The following is a 17,865-nucleotide window of genomic DNA, read 5'->3' on the forward strand; positions in this document are numbered from 1 at the left end:
AAAAGCGCCAAATATATGCCAAAGCTTCTACTAAAATGTTCCAATCAAACTTCCAATCTGTCCGTCTTCCAGTGATAGTAATATAAATTATTCCTAAACGATTTTAGATTATAAAGATCTCAATAATCATTATTTCTAAAATCAATGTGATAATATTTTATTTAATGAATAATATTTAGAAAAATTAATACGTTTTCGTATAGTTGTAGTGCGCAATATTTATGTATTTATTATTGAAAAATTATAAATTTAATTTTATTAAGCAAACGACTTATTTACTTTGACAGCCAGATAAATTGTAATGCATATTGTAATTTTAATGAAATAATAATACTGCAGATTGATTTCGCCAAAAAAATTTAATACCTTAATGGAAATAATTTCAGCAAAAACTTAGAAATTTCCTATGGCAACACATATAGTCTCCATTTTTTTATCATCTGGCAATACATATAAGACTGGGTAAATTGTGTTGAGAGTCATATTATTGAAAATCATATCAAATTGTGATTCGTAATCTAAATGATCTCTATATTGTGATTAGAATTTATTTTATTAAATTTTCATTCCAAAGGCTGATCGTGCGTAAATCAAATCATCAGTTTATATATGAACTAAACTGTAATGTTTTGAATCATTTTAATTACTTTAAATCAAAATTAAGAAAATTACTAAATGCGTTGTAAATTTTTTTTACTAAATTTTTACTTTTATATTTATTATTGAATTTTGTTATCGATGATACCATCTGTTCAACGTTTGCAAATATTTTACGGTACGTAATGTACAGTCTCTTAATGATTTTGTAACGTCCATTACAAAAGTAGAATGTAACGAGGAATGTGTTAAAATTAAAAAGGGTTAAGAAATTAACGGATTTTTATTATAACCTTGTACGTTACGTGTGGTAGACGTAATATGGCGCACAAAAGTAATAACATAGGCGGTTGTGTCTCTTAAAAATAAATTGTGCTTATTAATAGTCATTTAGGAATAACTTTTCATTGATGCACTCGATGACGATACTAATAGTGATAAAGTTCAGTTTAGAACAGAATCCGGGAGGAATAAAACTTGAAAAGAAGCTTACTTTCGAAGGGTCTTGAAAGCACTCATTAATTTATGTGAGAACAGACTTGAGAGAGCTTAGGGTTCGCTCCGAAAATCAACCGTAATCACTAATAGCTCAAGGTTTAGATTCATTGTATGTTTGTTTGTGTGTTATGGAATTTTTGAGTATTATTTTCATCGACGTTAAAACCTCGGATTAAACTGAAAATTTGCACACACGTCAAGGACCGATGATAGTACATTAACTTTGCAACTTCGCTCTAAAATCCTGACCAGCGTTAACAGTGTTAAAAAAGATCAAAACAATTGTTAGTTGGTTTGCTATTTAAGCGTATTTTTGTTGTTGTTTTAAACTACTAATTTATTATTTTATGTCTATATATATATATATGTATATATATGTGGTGTCTATTATTTTATTGTTGACAATTTTGGTTGTAAAATCGAAAAAACACTGAATGTATTTTTTTAATTAAAAACACTAAAGATATTTAGGTATTTAAATATATTTATATCTAACAAAAAATAGAAGAAAATCGGTCGACAAACAGGAAAAATGGGGCTTAATTGTTGTTGTCTTAAATAAATAGACAGGTAGGAATTGGAAAAACTTAAACTTAAAAAAGTAGCACCAAATCGGTGTTGACAGTTTTTTTTTTTTCGTACACCGAACCCAAAATGTCTGCAAACAGTCCTGACAAAAAATAGCTATTCGGAGCCAACAAACAAAATGGTGTGAAGTGATCCTGATGACTCACTGATCTATAATTAAAAAAAAAAAAAACAAATAGCCAATTTTTTTATTTTTACTCTACTGTCTAAGCAAATTAATACAATCGAATTATTTTGAGAAAAGTTGGATGCCCACACGTTTGGCGTACGATTGCGGGGGTGCACGCAATTCAAAATGAATAAAACAATAACTTATTCACGTATAAATATTATTTTATATTTAGCATAGTCTTTTATTCCGGTTTCCGCTTTGGAAACGAACAAGCTTCTTAAACCGTGTATAGACATGTATAAGGATTTTTTATATAAAAAAATCCTGAATTTGCTGGCGAACGTCTGTTTAAAAACATACACAGTATACTGAGTGCTAGGAGACCGCTTCCGAAAACGAAGACAGACGATAGTACTAATTATACCTTTGTTTGTTTATTTTTTATTGCTTAGATGAGGGAACGAGCTCACAGCCCACCTGGTGCTAAGTGGTTACTGGAGCCCGTAGACATCTACAACGTAGACTCGCCACCCACCTTGAGATACAAGTCCTAAAGTCTCAGTATAGTTACAACGGCTGCCCCACCCTTCGAACCGAAACGCATTACTGCTTCACGGCAGAAATGGGCGGGGCGGTTGGTTACCTATCCGCGCGGACTCACAAGTGGTCCTACCACCAGTAATTACGCAAATTATAATTTTGCGGGTTTGATTTTTATTACACGATGTTATTCCTTCGCCGTGGAAGTCAATCGTGAACATTTGTTGAATACGTATTTCATTAGAAATTGAGTTATTTAGACAAATGTTGTAAATAAGTATTTGAGTGATCGCGCGAGTCTGCGCCGCGACGCGCCCGGGCGTTCGTTGATCCGAGCATCAGCTGTTTTTGATTTAGTGTCTCATTGCTGATTTTTTTTCTTACTTATGCTGATAGCCTTGAGAGGCTATTTCAGCTTCACCCTAACGTGTGTAGGTGAGCTCACGGGGCTCAAATCGGAGTGTTGCTACCACTGACCCTAGCAAGAGCAGTGCTTCGCAGAATTTTACTGGTGATAGGGCCTCTTATGAGTTCGCGCGGGTAGGTACCACCGCCCTGCCTATTTCTGCCGTGAAGCAGTAATGCGTTTCGGTTTGAAGGGTGGGGCAGCCGTTGTAACTATACTGAGATCTTAGAACTTATATCTCAAGGTGGGTGGCGCATTTACGTTGTAGATGTCCATGGGCTCCAGTAACCACTTAACACCAGGTGGGCTGTGAGCTCGTCCACCCATCTAAGCAATAAAAAAAAAAACTACCCCCGGATCGGAAACGCGGCCCACTGAGAAGATCCGGCGAGAAACTCAGTAGGTTGTGTCTATGGGCTAATTCGCTCGTCGAGCCCTTCGTTGCAAGCGACGGGTTCGACGAGGACGGTGACCGGATTTTTTAGTAATGTATTTTTTATGAAACTATCGTTTCATTTGGCTGCACTAACATGATGGAGCGTAAATAATGCTAATAAAACATTTAAAAAATTAGATTTTTTTCTTAATCAGGATCGTTTTTTTTTTTTCCATCCCATCATCAAATGTGTCATTAGTACAATCGTCTATCTTCGTTTTCGGGAACGGTCTCCTAGGACCTAGGATATTAAAAAAGTAACACATTTATTTCAAAGTTTTTCCGTAATATGGTAAGTGCGTTTTATTTAAAATGAGCGTGTATGTGTTTTGACTTATTGCCTCTTGCTTTTATTTTTTATTTTATTTTTGCGAATGCAAACCAGTCAACGGCTCGCCGATTCGTGTTTTTGTTGTGTGTTTTTTTCTGAATACTTTATTTTGGTGTTGTATATATTAGAGAGCCTCTTATTTTGGTGTTGGCTAATTTTCCGTTACTCCTGCTATGGTCGAACGATTTGCCCATTATAATTTAGATTACGCTTCTTCACTTGTAGTTCACGCGTTTTCACAAATAGTCTCGTGTTAATAGAAAGATTTTGTGTTTAACACGATGCAAAACGTTAATTATGAATGGCTGCATGTAATTATTTTATGGATAAACGAATTTAAAAAGTTCGTATCTTTGCGAATGCAATATCTATATTGCCACACCGCTAACAAAATTCGCACGTAACACGCATTGATAAAGTAGAAAATTAATCAAAAGACGTATGATTATCTAAATGACTTGTGAAATAAAAACGATCAATATATTGTGTCTAGCAATGACACTCAAAGACTATAGATTTAACACAAAAGATAAAAACAGTGCATCCGGGCAAATCTCCAGTCCATAGCAGGACGACGCGTCGTCACAATATCGACGGGCTTTCCGCAGAGGATTTTGTCCATCACAATTACGAGAAGATGGAGTCTTACCTCAAGGACCTCAACGCGATGTACTCCAATATCACGAAGCTGACCAGCATCGGGAAATCGGTGCAAGGAAGAGAGCTATACGTACTGGAGGTTACCAGAGATCCAGGCGTACATATTCCCGGTAAGAACATATATTAAAATTATCTAGTTGTTTAAATCTACACGAAGCTATTTATTCTTTAATGCTTCACGTTCGACGATAATTGTAGATAAGTAAACATCTCTATCTAGCCTCTCTAGTTACCGCCGCTAACCCAGTGATGTTCGATAGAACCTTCGCTAGATTAATATACGTTCCTGAGCTTATACTGAAAAAAAAAATGCTGATGAAAAATTTGATGCTCATTCGTAGGCTAAATACATTTAGAAGTCAAAAAATCTTGGTAAAGCGACACTTAGAACCCTCTTACGCGAGATCCATCCCAAAAAATCTTAATGAGGCGGCACTTAGAACCCTCCAACGCGTGATCCATCCCAAAAAATCTTGGTGAAGTGAGACTTAGAACCCTCCAACGCGTGATCCATCCCAAAATCTCCCAAATCTAGCACGGCATCGTAAACGATACCGCAGTTTTATTTTATCTAGTAAATTCACTTCGGTGTGTCCAAAGACTGGTCATAGGATTTAACTTTGTTTGGTATTTTGTATTAGAGCAAATGAATATACAAAATTATATAAAACATTGTGCTCTTGTGTTTGTCTTTGATGCGTTCGGGCACAGTTCGTCTGATAGAGTTGATAATTTCGTGTCTGATACTACTACAGTACTGCGCTGCGCTATGACCTCGAAGTGGGTCTTAGGCTCCGACAATAAACGTCACTATTCATCCCGGCGCCGCGCAACACCTTGCCAATCCGACATTTGGAGCTCACGTAAATTTCCTTCGACAGCGCTAGACCTGCGATACTTGGGCCTCCCTACGAGGCGGCTTCTCTCCTGTACACGGATGTACCGGAGTGTTTCTTACCTATTAACTTTATATATAGTTCTTGAGTGGTGATCTCATACTGGAAGACGTAGTAGGCCTCCCACAAGATGGACCGACGACCTATTGAGGTTCGCGGGGATCTGCTGGATGCAGGCAGCGTAAGACCGATTGGCGAGGTTTGGGGAGACCTATGTCCAGCAGTGGACGTCTTTGGGCTGATACAATAGAATAAACGTATAGTATCGAGTGTTAATTTAAACCATATAAACTTACAATGCCTCACACGAATCAACATTCGAACACAGGGAAACCGGAATTCAAGTACGTAGCCAATATGCATGGGAACGAAGCGGTCGGACGTGAACTTCTGCTGTTGTTGGCGAAGTACTTGTGTCAGCAGTACGTCGCCGGCGATGAACGAATACAAAACATGCTGAACAACACGAGGATCCACTTGCTGCCGAGCATGAACCCTGACGGCTACGAGACCGCCAGACCTGGTGAGCGTTACTGTTGTCTCGGCGGTTTGAGAACATTGTAACTGGTTTTAGTAGGAACATTGATGGGCAGCACTTTGGCAGTGTCCCTGGTATTGCTGACGTCAATGAGTGACGTTAACCAATCACAATCAGCTAGGCTGTGTGCTCATCTGCCTACAGTGGCAACAAAAACAAAAATAGATAAGAAAAAAAGAGGTGTTTTCTTCGCCCACTTCTAAGTACACAAATATGCTCGGTTGGCAATTATACTTGGTGTTGTTGGAATGTTTAGTCATGATTAACCTCTATGGTTAAGCGACCGTTCTGACAGACGTATTGCTGTCCACGTTGGTAATTTCTGGAGCCCGAATTGCATTAACATAAAGTCTCTAATCCGACAGCTATTCATTTACTGATTAGTTCTTATTAATTTCCGCATACACTCCTGGTGCTAAGTGATAACCAGAACTAGAACCAAAATAATCGATGAAGCAGATTTAGATTATGTACTAATACATTTCAAGATCTCGCCACATATGACGTCATACTCATATTTCCCTGAAATAGATTCAATTAAGACCACTCAAAGTTACTATTTTGATTGTTTTGTAATTTTACATATTGATAATTAGTATTTTTAAAGAGGAGAGTATGATTAAAGGAGGACTAAAGTATGATACCATTATCTCGTTTTTACCATGGCACCGCCCGCCACCGGAGTAGAGTTCATCCATACTACCTGGAGCCACTGCGTTCATCCACAGTGCGCTTCCAGAGATCTTTTCTGCCACGTACCATCCGGCTTTGGAATGAGCTCCCCTCCGCGCTGTTTCCCGAGCGCTATGACTTGTCCTTCTTCAAACGAGGCTGGTGGAGAGTACTTAACGGTAGGCAGCGGATTAGCTCTGCCTCTGGCATTGCTGAAGTCCATGGTCCATGGCGACGGTAACCACTCACCATCAGGTGGACCGTATGATCGTCCGCCTACAAGGGCAATAAAAAAAAAGAAAGAAATTTCATTCGCAGTACAGTGCCGTAAAAAATAATTCGCCCACTTAATTTACTAATTGTTCCAGGTGATTTCGATGGTTTGAAGGGTCGCACTAATGCACACAATGTTGACTTGAACAGGAATTTCCCCGATCAGTTTGGAAGTACCGAGGTACGTTTGCGAGAAACGAATTGTTAGCATTGTATGACGGTTTGTACTTACTGTTACTGGTGGTAGGACCTTTTGTGAGTCCGCACGGGTAGGTACCACCACCACCCTGCCTATTTCTGCCGCGAAGCAGTAATGCGTTTCGGTTTGAAGGGCGGGGCAGCCGTTGTAACTATACGAGACCTTAGAACTCATATCTCAAGGTGGGTGGCGCATTTACGTCGTAGATGTCTATGGGCTCCAGTAACCACTTAAGACCAGGTGGGCTGTAAGCTCGTCCACCTATATAAGCTATAAAAAAAATTACCTTGAAGATCGATTTTTGTTCTCACTTCGGTATAGAGTCTGTCAAAGTGGAAATAATTTGTACTTTGGAACTTAGGGTCTGCATACACTGGAATATTGCTTAGATGGGTGGACGAGCTTACAGCCCACCTGGTGTTAAGTGGTTACTGGAGCCCATAGACATTATGACGTAAATGCGCCACCCACCTTGAGATATCAGTTCTAAGGTCTCAGTAGAGTTATACAATTTAATATTAAACTACAAATACAAATTTTTTTTTAATTAATATGTATTTTTTATCAGGAAAATGAAGTCCAAGAGCCGGAGACGTCGGCGGTGATGAAGTGGTCGCAGTCGATCCCGTTCGTGCTGTCTGCCAACCTGCACGGCGGCGCGCTGGTCGCCAACTACCCCTACGACGACAACCCTAGCATGCGCAGCGGGAAGGAGTTCCTGTCGCCCGACAACCCTGTCTTCGTCCATCTCGCTCATGTTTACTCGGACGTAAGTAGACGCGAACGAGAGAAGAGACAGTTTCGTTCCACATACCGACAGACCGACTGACTGAGGGACGGACCGTCCGATACGGACTGAATGACTGTCTGACACGGAATGCCACGACTCTGTCCACGTACCGCCATTTTATACTGTGGCGTTACGGAGTCTACCCTACATTTTGTGATATTTATCAAAACAACATTTCACCATTTAAAATAATAGTCAAAGCAACTTCTTAATATTACTAAAAGTTGTTAACCAAGACATATATATTTTATATACAAGAGTTGCTCGTTTAAATATATAAGATTCAATATGTAAAAAAAGAATATCGAAAATAGTGAATATTCATTTAAAAAAAGAGTCCTCATATATTATGTGGCTAGTTAAAATAGTATTTAATATATAATTCTTCACTATTTTCGATGACCACGATCATTAATTCACAATTTTAAGTTATATATAAAATGTAATATTATTTAAAGAGAAAAACAACATTTGTAATGGCATGATTGTCTTGATTCAAACAGGCGCACCTCAAGATGCACTTAGGGAAGCCCTGCAAGAACTACTCCAGGGAAATGTTCCCGGACGGCACCACCAACGGAGCTAAGTGGTGAGTAGGAACGCATTACTGCTTCAGGGCAGAAACAGGCAGGGCAGTGGTACCTACCCGCGCGGACTCACAAGACGTCCTACCACCAGTAATTACGTAAATTATAACTTTGCGGGTTTGATTTTTATTAAATGACCAGCGGCCCGCTCCGGCTTTAACAAAAAATAAACACGATATATGACGTTTTTTTTTTTATAAATGAATCCTTATTGTGGCTTAATTATAATAGTCAGAGATATGCTGTCATAACACTTTTTGTAAATAATAATGTGTTCTACAAAGTCGTAGTACATTATTTTATTCTATCATCAATAGTTTCGTAGCGCACGTGATGGAAAGAATATTTTAGGTAATTTTTTTACACCTTGGGTTACATTATTGGAGTTTTAGTAAGGATCACGAATTTTTTCAAAAAAAGTTATACCCTATGTCACTCGGAAATAGTGTAGTTTCTAAACAGTGAAAAATTTTTTCAAATCGGTTCAGTAGTTTCGGAGCCTATTCAATATAAACAAACAAATCTTTCCTCTTCATAATATTAGTATAGATGTTATTCCTTCACCGTGGAAGTCAATCGTGAACATTTGTTGAGTACGTATTTCATTAGAAAAATTGGTACCCGCCTGCGGGATTCGAACACCGGTGCATCGCTAGATACGAATGCACCGGATGTCTTATCCTTTAGGCCACGACGACTTCGACGTGCGTTCATGACGTCATTATCGACGTTTTGACATTACTGGACACGTCACACACTTGTCCAGTAACGTCTGGATCTGAGAACTACTCAGTACCGGGGGGGACGCTGTCTGTCTTCAGGTACGTGCTCGCGGGCGGCATGCAAGATTGGAACTACCTGCACACAGACGACATGGAGCTCACGCTAGAGCTGGGCTGCTACAAGTTCCCTCCTGCCGCGGACCTTCCCACCTACTGGCAGGACAACAGGGAAGCTCTCTTGCAGTACATAGAACAGGTAACTCTCACTACTCCTTTTTTTTCTCTCGATAATATACCATAAACCAGGGCCATCCATACAATGGCCCGCATGCTTTAATCAGAAAATAGTTTGGATGATAGAATTCTTTGTCTGATTCTTGATTCTGTGATTGATTCTGTTACTTTTTTTATACTTTATTACGTTACTTATACTATTATTTACTATTATATTTGCAAAATTTTTTTTTTCTCCTACCTACGCCGAAAGTTCGGTTTTCGTCCCGCTGTACAGGGAAGAAAGTGTAACTTTTCCTACCTGGGCACAAGTGCGCATGCGCGTTAGTGTCCACGTCTGCTCTCACGCACCTAAAGCTCTCCGCCATCGTTGTGCTCGGGTAATTTGCAATATTGTGTTTAATGTAAAAGTGAAATAAACAACAGGCAATAAAATTTAATAGTGAAGTATTCAACAAAGATGAGTTCATCAGACAGTTCTTATTCAATTAGTAGTAATTTATGTAAAAATAAAAAAACAGTTAAATTGTTTTTTTATGAGTATGGGGGGCTCCGCCCCCCCCCCCCCACACCTGCGCCCCGCGCCACGCCTTCGCCTCTGGACCCCGGCTTGGTACTCCACGAACTTTCGGCCTGGTCGGAGAAACAATAGTATGTGCACCGCGGGAAAAAAGTTGGACATTTCCTCCCACGTGTTTGCAATTTTACAAGCGGGAAGAAATGTCCAACTTTTCTCCCTTGGTGCACAATGTACTATTTTTGCGGTCCTCAAGTTTTTCAAGTACATTTAATTAGCCCGCAAACGTATGTAGGTTGGATATCCTTGTCGTAAACCATTCTCTGAAGACTTTGAAAATATCTAAGAACAGTAATTGGTACAATGAAGAAGGCAAAAGATCTGATCTAATCTCGATCTAATGAAAGCTTTTTTTTTATTGCCCTTGTAGACAGACGAGCATACGGTCCACCTGATGGTGAGTGGTTACCGTCGCCCATGGACCTCAGCAATGCTAAGGGCACAACCAGGTCGCTGCCTACCGCAAAGCATCTGTACTCGAGTCGCCAGACTCCGACAACTGCCTAACTAAATTAATTTCCCTCCAGGTCCACACCGGAGTCCACGGCTTCGTCTATAGCCACATAGGTCACGGCTTGTCCAACGCCACGATAACTGTGTCCGGGATCAAACACGCGGTCCACACGGCCAGGGCCGGCGACTACTGGCGGCTGCTGAGGCCGGGCGTGTACAACGTCACCGCCAGCAGACAGGGGTGGGTCGCCGTCGCCTCTACTGGTGGACTACATACTGCTGCAGCTCGCGTCCTAAGGGGCCATCCATAAATTACGTCACATTAACCCTCAGACACAGCCCACTGAGTTTCGCCGGATTTTCTCAGTGGGCCGCGTTTCCGATCCGGTGGTAGATACTGCCAAGCACTGCTCTTGCTAGGGTTCGTGTTAGCAACGTCGTCAGGTTTGAGCCCCCTTTGCTCACCTACTAGTTAAGGTTACGCTGACAAAGCCTATCATGCTGTCAGATTAGGCAGGAAGATTTTTTTTTTTTATTGCTTAGTTGGGTGGACGAGCTCATAGCCCTCCGGATGTTAAGCAGTTACTGTAGCCCATAGACATCTACAACGTAAATGCGCCAACCACCTTGAGATATAAGTTCTAAGGCCTCAATACAGTTGCAAGAGTTGCGGTTCAAACCGAAACGCATTACTGCTTCACGGCAGAAACAGGCAGGGTGGTGGTACCTACCCGCGCGGACTCACAAGAGCTCCTCCCACCAGTAATAACATAAGCAACATACTATAGTGAAATATATATACATATATACACACATACTACACATACTCGTACATATACACATACATACATATATACGCAAATACACATACAATTTATACACAATGTAATATAATAATTATTATTAAAAATTACACATTTACTACCAAATACGCTAATTATATAGGATTTGAGATTAAAAAACATTCGTTATTTCAGTTATGAGAGTGTGACGGAGGAGGTGACGGTCCCTCCCGCCGGCGCGGTCAGCCTCAACTTCACGCTGATGGCGGACGACTCGCAGCACTGGTCCTCCGCCTACGACTTCCGGTGAGTCCGTGAGGGTTGTTGGCCAGATCACTCACTATGTTATGCTGAAGTAAGCTACGATATAATTAGCTCCATTTGATCAACGTACAGGATGTTTTTTTTTTTCGAAAACAAACAGGCACTGTAATTGAGAGCACAATTTGAATGAAAAGACTATTTAATTAATGTACAGGGTGTTGTTTTTTCCAAAAACAAACTGACACAGTAATTGAGAGCACCATTTAAATCATACGGACCATTTGATTAATGTACAGGGTGTTGGTTTTTTGAAAACAAGCTAGTACGGTAACTAGCTGAGAATAATGGAATCTAGATAATTATGGTGCTTTTTGAAGTGAAATTTCTTTAGGCGCGTTGATAGTAAAATTTAACTCGCGACAGATTCGTTACGGCTAGAGAGAAAAGATACAATCTAGGAAGAGCGAGAGTGAGAAAATAGACAGAGCGTCTCGCGAACCACTTGACCGTGGAGAGAGGGAGAGAACAAATCCTGCTAGGTCGTTTCACTTATACACAGCATTCCCTATTACAAGAGAAATTTTCTTTAAGGATGAAAAATGAAGTAAACCATAATACTACACACCGCAAAAGAAGTTTCATTTCTTTCACGTGCACAATGTTGCACAAATTTTGCTGTTACTGGATTGGCAATGGCAATGGCTATGGCTACCCTCGCTCGCTCGAGAAACTCATTCTGAACCTAAATTCGGTTTCTCTTTCAATGTTCGCGAAAGCTTCTAAAGCTATACAAGAAAGCATTTTTAATAATTATTGTTATATTATAATACTTTGTATTAATGGTATGTATATTTACGGAGATATGTATGTATATGTATGTGTACATATATGTATATGTATTTCACTGGAATGGTACACCGCGCGTAGTTCGTTTCCAGATGATTCTTTTTTTTTTTTATTGCCTTTGTAGGCAGACGGGCATACGGCCCACCTGATGGTGAGTGGTTACCGTCGCCCATGGACTTCAGCAATGCCAGGGGCAGAGCCAAGCCGCTGCCTACCGCTAAATCTTGTCCACCTGATGGTTGTCTGGAAGAGATCTCTCTTAGCGATAAGACCGCCTATTGTACTTTTTTGTTTTTAATGTATCGCACTGTTTATTTGTTTTGTGGTGTACAATAAAGAATACTTTCTCTCTCTCTCTCTCTCTCTCTCTCATATTTTGTCCGATAAATAAAACAATTTTTTCCTCTGCAGAATCTAGATTTGAATTGTTTTTTTTTTCACTCACTGTACCCTAATTAATAAGGTGAGTGGCGCATTTACGTTGTGGATGTCTATGGGCTCCAGTAACCACTTAACATTAGTTGGGCTGTGAGCTCGTCCACCCATCTAAGCAATAAAAAAAAAGTAATTTAGTGTAATAATCATTAGTGTAAAAATCAAGATACTTAAGTTTAAGACAACATGAAACATGAACTTTAAAAATGAAGACAACATGAAACTTTACAAACATTACGAAACTTTAGCTCCTAAAGTTTCTAAGTTAGTTTCTAAAGTTTCACAATGACAATGCCCTGAATATATCATATGTGTTTCCAGTATATTGGATAACGTTTTGAACACGATGTACCACACCCCTCTGCAAATGTACGCGGCCCTATCTGAATTGGAGAACAAGTACCCGAGCATAGCGGAGTTCCGGGCCGGGGACAGCCTGGTCACCTCCAAGTTCCATCAGCTCAAGATGACTTCGAATGTAAGTCGTTTCTTCCTTCTTCTACATCCTTCTTCGTACTGTTATGATTATTTGGTAGGCAGCGGCTTGGCTCTGCCCCTGACATTGCTGAAGTCCGCGGGCGACGGTAACCACTCACCATCAGGTGGCCGTATGCTCGTCTGCCTACAAGGGCAATAAAAAAAACCCTCTGGTTCCTAGCTTTGCTTTCATCATCACCTTTCCCGAATAGCATCAGCACTTATGATCCTTTATTAGAGAACAACTCACTTCCCTAATTAGTCAGTCCTATTCCTAATTCCACACGGCACGGTTGCCGTCACTGTCACACAAGTGGTTACTGGAGCCCGTAGACATCTACGACGTAAATGCGCCACCCACCTTGATTTATAAGTTCTAAAGTCTCAATATAGTTCCAACAGCTGACCCACCCTTCAAACCGAAACGCATTACTGCTTCACGGCAGAAATAGGCATGGTGGTGGTACCTACTCGTGCGGACCAGTGTCTTCTCGAATTCCTCCAAAAAGTCCACTGAAGTCTCGATAATTCCCCAGTAAACCAGCATTTACTACCACCTCGCACAGTCACCATCAATTCACGCTGATATCTTGCTGTTCAGGTCGGCTCTCCAGAGGAGACCAAATTCCACATTGCGATAATGAGCAGCCTGTACGCGACGCAGCCTCTGGGCCGGGAGATGCTGCTGAACTTTGCACGTCACATCGCCACCGCCTACACCATCGGCGAACCGAAACACCAACGCCTACTGAACAACACCGTCCTCCACTTCATACCGAACATCGACCCGCTCAACTCGAAGATAATCAAGCAATACGACGGCACCGACAAGTGCGACCTCACCGCCCTCGAGGAAGAGTTCGGCGATAGCCTGTACAACTACCTGACGAAGACCAACATGAACCCACTCTCGAATTACACCAGCGAAACGGCCTTCATCGAAATGCTCAAATCGGAAAAGTACGATTTGATTCTAGAACTCTCTTCCGGCACAGAAGACGTGTCTTACCCTGAAGCTTCGAAGGAACTGTACGAGAAGTACGCCCGGACGTACCAGGACCACAGGAACCCGAGCGATAAGTACGAGTGTCGGTCGATGGACAGCAGCGTCCACGGCCGGCTCGTGGACCTGCTGTGCGAGAAGCTCGACGCGCCCGTGGTGTCCGTGGGGCTGAGCTGCTGCAGGATGCCCGTCGCCGACCAGATCGGCTGGGTCTGGAGGGACAACCTGCGCGGGATCATGAAGTTTGTCGAGCAAGCCAACACCGGTGAGTTTCTCGCCGGATCTTCTCAGTTTGGTTTGAGCCCCGTGAGCTCACTTACACGTTTGGGTAACACTGTATATAGCCTCACAAGGCTATCAGCATATGTGATGAAAAAAAAAAAGCTGTAGCTCCTCCTGGATGGTGAAGGGTCGTCGTTACTCACGAACATCAGCATTCAAATGAGCATCAGTATTGAATCGGAAATCTGTCAACGGTACTTGTGTGTGAGGAACTTTGAAATATATCTCGAAGTCTTCATTGCGATACTTTACTCTACTGGTGGTAGAACTGCTTGTGAGTCCGCACGGGTAGGTACCACCGCCCTGCCTATTTCTGCCGTGAAGCAGTAATGCGTTTCGGTTTGAAGGGTGGGGCGGCCGTTGTAACTATACTGAGACCTCAGAACTTATATCTCAAGGTGGGTGACGCATTTACGTCGTAGATGTCTATGGGCTCCAGTAACCACTTAACACCAGGTCCACACATCTAAGCAATAAAAAAATTTAATGCATTAGTGCTTGAGATTTCGGTACAGACCCACGTGGGCTGACCACGTTCCATCGCTGGACAAGTATTGGACTCAAAGCTAATCAAACTAATCAGTTGCATTGTTTGAGCAGGCGTCGTGGGCTACGTAAAGAACGAGATGGGAAAGCCGGTCCGCGACGCCACCATAGCCATCACCAGCTTCTCGAAGCAGTACCGGGTGACGAGCAACATGGCGCACTACCACGTGATGCTGCCCGCGGGCGTCTACAAGGTCATCGTGCGCGCTCACAACTACAAGGATCGGGTGAGTTCTTGTTTCGACGAAGGGCGTAAAGTCGATTTTAGGTACGTCAAAGAGATTGACGGATTATTTTAGGGAAATTTGCGTTCTATTTTATAAGCAATTAGATTGATTTCGCATTGGATTATAAACGCTAGATTATAACTGTAAAAGTAGTTAGTCGATTTTGTCATTAACAAGAAATGAGGTAAGGTCCTTTTTATTTATTGCTTAGATGGATGGACGAACTCACAGCCCACCTGGTGTTAAGTGGTTACTGGAGCCCATAGACATCTACAACGTAAATGCACCATCCATCTTAAGACATAAGTTTTAAGTTCTCAAGTATAGTTACAACGGCTGCCCGGCCCTTCAAACCGAAACGCATTACTACTTCACGGCAGAAAGAGGCAGGGCGGTGGTACTTACCCGCGCGGACTCATAAGAGGTCCTACCATCAGTTTTAACTACTATTAATAGATTAGGTTTTCGTATTGTGACCTCCGTCGGGTAAAGCGATCAAAATGTTACCGTCCAGCAGTCCATGGGCTCCGCTGAGCCGTGCCATCAGCGTCTATATACAGAGAATCTGTTACAGCTCTATATTACTTAGCTCGTGTTTCGTTGCATTAAGATCTACAATCGCATGTTGCTAACTTTTTGAATGACTACCCTCTAATCGAAACAGATCCTTACTTGGAACGTCCTGGACTCCAAACTGAAGCAAATCGACATAATACTGCAAAGGACGAATGCGGAGAGGATATCTGGTGGTCAATTCGAAGATATCCAAGTTCCAGAGGATCCTAATATCGTTTATACCATGGGTCAGTATGCCCTTTACAATCTGGTTTGAGGTTACGTGGTCGCAAATTGTCCGGTCAGAAGTCCAGTGAAGGTTTCAAAGGTTTACATAATTATGAAAATCCTCGGAATTAAATAGAAATAACAATTTGTTTTCCTTTGATGTGTCCCCCGTTGGACGGATTTCTTTTGTTTGTTTTAAGTTTATTTTATACAAAAGTTATTTATCGATTGAGGCACTACGAAGTCTGCCGGGTTAGCTAGTTTTTGTATAATTTAAGGACTCGCACGGGTCAGCACCGCCACCCTGTCTTTGCAGCCAGGCAGCCAAGCGCTCCGGCTTTGAGAGCCTAATATTCGTCAAATAATACATTTTTTTATTGCTTAGATGGGTGGGCGAGCTCACAGCCCACCTGGTGTTAAGTAGTTACTGGAGCCCATAGACATCTACAACGTAAATGCGCCACCCACCTTGAAATATAAGTTCTAAGGTCTCAGTATAGTTACAAAGGCTGCCCCACCCTTCAAACCGAAACGCATAACTGCTTCACGGCAGAAATAGGCAGGGTGGTGGTACCTACTTGCGCGGACTCACAAGAGGTCCTACCACCAGTGTCGTTCGTTTCGTCGTAGTTAAGTTAGGGACGGTTTCCAGGGCTGGTCCTGTCCCGCAGCAGCGAGCCGCTGGGCGGGGCCGAGCTGGCGGTGCGCGGGGCGCGCGCGGGCGGCGTGCTGGCCCGCAACACCAGCGACGCGCACGGCCGCTTCGTGCTCGCGCTGCCCGCCGGCTACAAGGGAAGCAGGTCGCGATATCCGCCGCCTCCGACGGATACGTCACCAAGCAGATGGACGTCCTGGTGGGTCCATTAATTACGTGAGGTGTTCTAGGTGGGGAGGGGATCAAGCTAAATCTTTCCAAATCTCACTCAGGGGGAGGAAGGGTCTTGGAAACTATCACGTAATTATATTTGTCGCGGATTTTATGATTGTGTTTTTAAATTACGGTAATATTCACAAATACTAGGCTTTTTTTCTCAATAATTCAACACGTTTACCGTCCAAATAGAAGTTTTGAAGAATCTCGCGTGAGATAAGAGGAGGGGGGAGGGAGTTGACAAAAATCTTACGATATCTCACCGAGGGCGAAGAGGGGGGGGTCAAAAAATTCTCAAAAACGCCTCTGGAGGCCCCCTCATGTGTGTATAGAGGATCGTCTGCCGTCGCCTCCCCCCAACCCCCCGCTCGTCGGTGCAGATGTGAAGCTTTTATGAAACTGGTCACGTACCAATTTCATTGTTCCATGTGTCTCGATTCTTACAATCAGATACTACGTGTCTGCGCTTCGTTCATATCTCTGTCGACGGGTTGGGCATCTTGTCCCTACCGTTTGAGTTTAACGAGCAATAAAATAGTTTGTGGTCCAATGTCGCGCCCTGAAAGAGGCACAATCGTTTCGATCTATATTTCTGTATATTTTAATACTTTATTTTATGTTGATATTCGGTTGCAGATCAACAGCGTGGACAACTTAACGCCCAATTTGATATTCAAGCTGGACAGTGACGACAATGTTCTAGGGATGCCACGTCTAGTCTTCGTCATGTTGTCTGGTGAATATCTTTGTTTATTTGTATTCTCTGTTTATTGCTTAGATGCGTTTCGGTTTGAAGGGTGGGGCAACTGTTGTAACTATACTGAGACCTTAGAACTCATATCTCAAGGTGGGTGGCGGTATTTACGTTATAGATGTCTATGGGCTCCGGTAACCACTTAAAACCTGGTGGGTGGTGAGATTGTCCACCCACAGAAACAATAAAAATAAAAATCTTTACCAGTGTAATCTCACGTTCGTATTACATTACCGCTCTGCGTCGTCGCCAGGCGTGGTGGGCGTGTCGCTGGTGGTGCTGGGGGCGTGGTGCTTCAGTTGCCGCGAGCGCGCCCGCCACTCGCGCCGCGACTACCTGTTCACGCAGCTGCCCGGGGACGACAAGCGCCCGCTCTGCGAACCTGGTGAGCTGACTACCCACCACACTCTAGTTTTGTTCTGTTTTTTCCCTACTTATGTTTAGAGTCTTGAGAAGCTATTTCAGCGTTAACTAGTAGGTGAGCTC

At 42.3% G+C, this 17,865-nt stretch overlaps 1 protein-coding gene across 1 annotated transcript in view; it reads left to right on the top strand.

Moving 5' to 3' along the window:
* The window catches only part of svr (Carboxypeptidase D svr), a 31,274-nt gene that overhangs the window by 10,099 nt on the left and 3,310 nt on the right, over positions 1-17,865 (top strand). Inside the window, 16 exon segments of the mRNA XM_089733859.1 lie at positions 4,117-4,278; positions 5,393-5,587; positions 6,643-6,728; positions 7,315-7,515; positions 8,040-8,125; positions 8,945-9,101; positions 10,184-10,350; positions 11,087-11,197; positions 12,758-12,914; positions 13,515-14,181; positions 14,799-14,971; positions 15,636-15,774; positions 16,407-16,541; positions 16,544-16,608; positions 17,262-17,361; positions 17,633-17,764. Of these exon segments, the coding sequence (XP_089589985.1) occupies positions 4,117-4,278; positions 5,393-5,587; positions 6,643-6,728; positions 7,315-7,515; positions 8,040-8,125; positions 8,945-9,101; positions 10,184-10,350; positions 11,087-11,197; positions 12,758-12,914; positions 13,515-14,181; positions 14,799-14,971; positions 15,636-15,774; positions 16,407-16,541; positions 16,544-16,608; positions 17,262-17,361; positions 17,633-17,764 (2,733 nt within the window).

This window comes from Bombyx mandarina, chromosome 16, assembly GCF_030267445.1.
Source record: "Bombyx mandarina strain Sakado chromosome 16, ASM3026744v2".
NCBI lineage: Eukaryota > Metazoa > Arthropoda > Insecta > Lepidoptera > Bombycidae > Bombyx > Bombyx mandarina.